Below are 3,869 nucleotides of genomic sequence, written 5' to 3' on the forward strand. Positions count from 1 at the left end.
TTTTTACCGTTTAATTTTGTTTTTCATGAAATGGCTTTGTATGTTATGAATTTGCAAAAACAAAATTTAAACATTTTTCTTCTCCGTTTTTTGATTTTGACCGTTAAATTGAATTAGATATAAAGTAATTTCTTTTACTTGTATGAATATTTATCTACTGCACCGATCGTTAAATTGTCGCTTAGTATTTACTAGTCGGATTATAAAAAAATTTAACAGACTAGTGGCTGAAATAAAAACTTTTAAATAGTTTAGTGAATTAAGTGAAAATTTTGAAATAGTGCGAGAGGGTATAACTGTTAAGCCTATCCAAAACATGCGACATTAATATAGCTTCAAAGCTTTGCCTTATCCCTACCATTAATTTGACTATATACAGCATTAACTGTTCTATTTCTTCAGCTACCATGAAGATCTTTAATGCTGCAATAATGTTGCTGCTACTAGCATTAATGGCCGCCATTTCAACTGCTTCAACCGACAAACGAACGTATATAGTTCGCATGGACAAGACAAAGATCACCAACACTTTCAGTTCCCTTGTTAGTATTACCAAACCATGGCACCAAGCTGTCCTTGAGTCTTTAGCTGATGATGATGAACTCGAAGCCACACCACCGGAGCTACTTTATTCCTATGAAACCGCCTTGTTTGGTTTCGCCGCAAAGCTGTCTAGTAAACAGTTAGAACCGTTGAAAAACATGGAAGGGTTCATATCGGCGGTACCTGATAAAATGCTAAGCCTCCACACTACTCGGAGTCCATTCTTTCTTGGCTTAACAGGGAAGAAAGGGAAAAATGGACCATGGAGTGGTTCTAATTTACATTCCGATGTAATAATTGGTGTGGTGGATAGTGGGATTTGGCCGGAACATGTTAGTTTCCGAGACCATGGATTATCTCCGGTACCAGAAAGATGGAGGGGTACTTGTGAAAAAGGTACTAAATTCTCACCGTCGAATTGTAACAAGAAACTAATCGGTGCTCGGTATTTCTACGGTGGGTATCTCGCCGCAGGTGGGAAAATCAATGAAACAAATGAATATGTATCTACAAGAGATGCATCTGGTCATGGTACACATACAGCTTCAACAGCAGGTGGGAATTTCGTGGAACAAGCTAATCTTTTCGGCGTGGCTAATGGTTCGGCTGCCGGAATGAGGTACACGGCGAGGATAGCGGCGTATAAAGTATGTTGGCCGGGATGTTCAACCATTGATATTTTAACAGCTATGATGAAAGCCATTGAAGATGGTGTTGATGTGTTGACATTGTCATTAGGTTCAACATCTGAAGCTGTGCCTTATTGGCAAGATTACCTTGCTATAGCATCATATTTTGCTTTTAAAAGTGGGATCTTTGTGGCCTTTAGTGCAGGTAATAGTGGACCGTGGGCGTACACGGCGGTTAACACCGCGCCATGGATCATGACTGTAGCGGCTAGTACTATAGATCGAAGCTTCCCTGCAATTATCAGACTTGGAAACGGAGAAACCTTCGAAGGGTCTTCATTTTATACCGGTAAGGCCTTAAAGGGATTACCAATTGTGTATGGCAAAACTGCAGGTGTTACAGGTGCTGAACATTGTATCCCTGGTACACTTAATCCTAAGCTTGTGAAAGGCAAATTAGTGATTTGTGAACCAGGAGACGAATATATGACGCAGAGCGAACGAGGGGAACAAGTGAAATTGGCCGGTGGTGCTGGGGTTTTAGTAATGAGTACTGTCGGTGAAGATCTTGCAAATGAACCTCATGTGTTGCCTGATATTTTATTAGGTACTTCAACTAGTAAAGCTGTGATTAAGTATGTGAGCTCAACTAAAGCACCCATAGGCACCATTGTGTTCAAAGGCACAACGTATGGTAACCGTGCACCGAAACTCGCTGCATTTTCATCGAGAGGACCGAATTTAGCCGGTCCGGATGTGATCAAACCGGATGTAACAGCGCCGGGAGTGGATATCCTAGCAGCATGGCCGGCTGAGACAAGTCCCAGCACACTCGAGTCCGATAAAAGAAGGGTATCATTCAACATTATGTCTGGTACATCAATGTCGTGCCCTCATGTTAGTGGCATTGCTGCGTTGATTAAATCGAAGCACAAAGATTGGTCCCCAGCAGCAATCAAATCTGCACTCATGACAACTGCATATACCATAGACAACAAGAGAAAACCTATAAGCGATCTTAAATCTCATGCCTTGGCAACTCCTTTCGGTATCGGTTCGGGTCATGTCGATCCTATCAAAGCTTCTGATCCCGGTTTAATCTATGATATCACCGCGGACGATTACATAAGTTACTTATGTGGCCTCAAGTATAATGAGTCACAAATAGCCTTGTTTGAAGAGGGTTTCATAGAATGTAAGGAGCAATTGGCGATGCAACCCGGTGACCTGAATTACCCGTCTTTCGCCGTGAACTTCAATCGAAAGGCTCGAAATGTTACGGTCACATACAAAAGGACTGTTACAAATGTTGGGATACCTAAAAGTACATACAGAGTATCAGTTGAAGCACCCAAAGGAGCATATGTGATTGTAAGGCCTAAAGTATTGAGTTTTAAGAAGTTGAATCAGAAACTGAGTTACAAAGTGAGTTTCATTGGACTGAGTCGAAAGAAACCGGTTGTTAACTCAGCATTTGGTTCCTTAATGTGGGTTTCTGGTAATTACAGAGTTAAAAGTCCCATTGCAGTGACTTGGAAATAGCCTGTAGTCACCATGGACTGATATCTTATTAATGTACTGATTGTTGAAGGAAAATAAAGACAATTTTTTTTTGGCTAAGATGTGCTATTAATCCTTAGCAAAAGTTGCTGATTTAGTCCGTGTAGTTTAATTTTTCTTTTTTGTCCATCTATTTTTAAATTTTAAAATTTTAGTATTCATAAAAGGATAATTGTTAAATCAATAACTATACGTATAGTATAGGAGTAACAATTGAATTTAAACGAACGTATTTAATTACTACTACTTGAGTTAAGAATATAATTTTAAAATTCAAAAATGCATAAACTAAAATTGAATAGTTTAAAAGTAAAAAATTAAAATTAAACAAATAAAAGTACGAGAGTTAAATTTACAAGCTTCACAAAGTATAAGATTTTTAGAATTGAATAGGTAGTTGAATCGGTTAGATCATTAGTTCGATCAGTCTAACTAAAAAAATTTATTAAAAGTTGAAAAAATATTAAAAAACTCAATTCAACTTATTTTTTAGTCGTTTCAACTAGTTTGTACTAGTTCTCTGTGTTATCAATTCAAAGCAATTGTTCGAACCGGTACTTTAATTAATTTTTGGTTCATTTGATTGATCCAATTTGGTTCAAACATCATTGCCCTATACTTATCAATGATGATGTATCTAGCATAACACGGTAAAAGTAGACCATAGAGGCCCTTGTATTAGTTAGGAGTCATATTACATTTTACTCTCTTTATTAAAAAAATAGATAAATTAGTCCCTGTACATTGGATTAAATCAAAGAGTAAATTGGTCATCTTGTTAAAATTTCATCTATTTCCATTATTAAAAATTTGTCTATATACGTCAAAATAGGTAGCGTGACATTCCATGCATACCTGTTTAGTTATTTCGTTAGTCATGTCGATTTTTAACATTAGAAATTGATGAAATTTTTAATAAAAAGGACTAATTTACCCTTTGGTTTAACCCAAAAAGTTTAATTTACCTATTTTATTAATAAAAAAATAAAATATAATCCAACTCTTAATAAAAAATTTTCATAATTTCTAGATAACTTTACTGAAAAAAAAAACCACTGTTTTCTGCACCCATCACCCCCACTAATGGGGTTTCTAATAATATTTTAGGGAACCCATATCTCAAATTGAAACTATTTC

The 3,869-nt window shown here is 36.7% G+C and overlaps 1 protein-coding gene across 1 annotated transcript; it reads left to right on the forward strand.

Annotated features, from left to right (window-relative positions):
* The first annotated feature begins 267 nt into the window (after positions 1-267).
* LOC108459344 (subtilisin-like protease SBT1.1) lies at positions 268-2,792 on the forward strand. Its single transcript, XM_017758702.2, has one exon. The coding sequence runs from the start codon at positions 408-410 to the stop codon at positions 2,712-2,714; it is 2,307 nt and encodes a 768-aa protein (XP_017614191.1). The 5' UTR covers positions 268-407; the 3' UTR covers positions 2,715-2,792.
* The last annotated feature ends 1,077 nt before the right edge of the window (positions 2,793-3,869 follow it).

Source organism: Gossypium arboreum, chromosome 12 (genome assembly GCF_025698485.1).
Source record: "Gossypium arboreum isolate Shixiya-1 chromosome 12, ASM2569848v2, whole genome shotgun sequence".
NCBI lineage: Eukaryota > Viridiplantae > Streptophyta > Magnoliopsida > Malvales > Malvaceae > Gossypium > Gossypium arboreum.

Excerpts from the sequence above, each read along its gene's own strand:
- LOC108459344 (XM_017758702.2), top strand. The coding sequence starts at position 408 with ATGAAGATCTTTAATGCTGCAATAATGTTGCTGCTACTAGCATTAATG.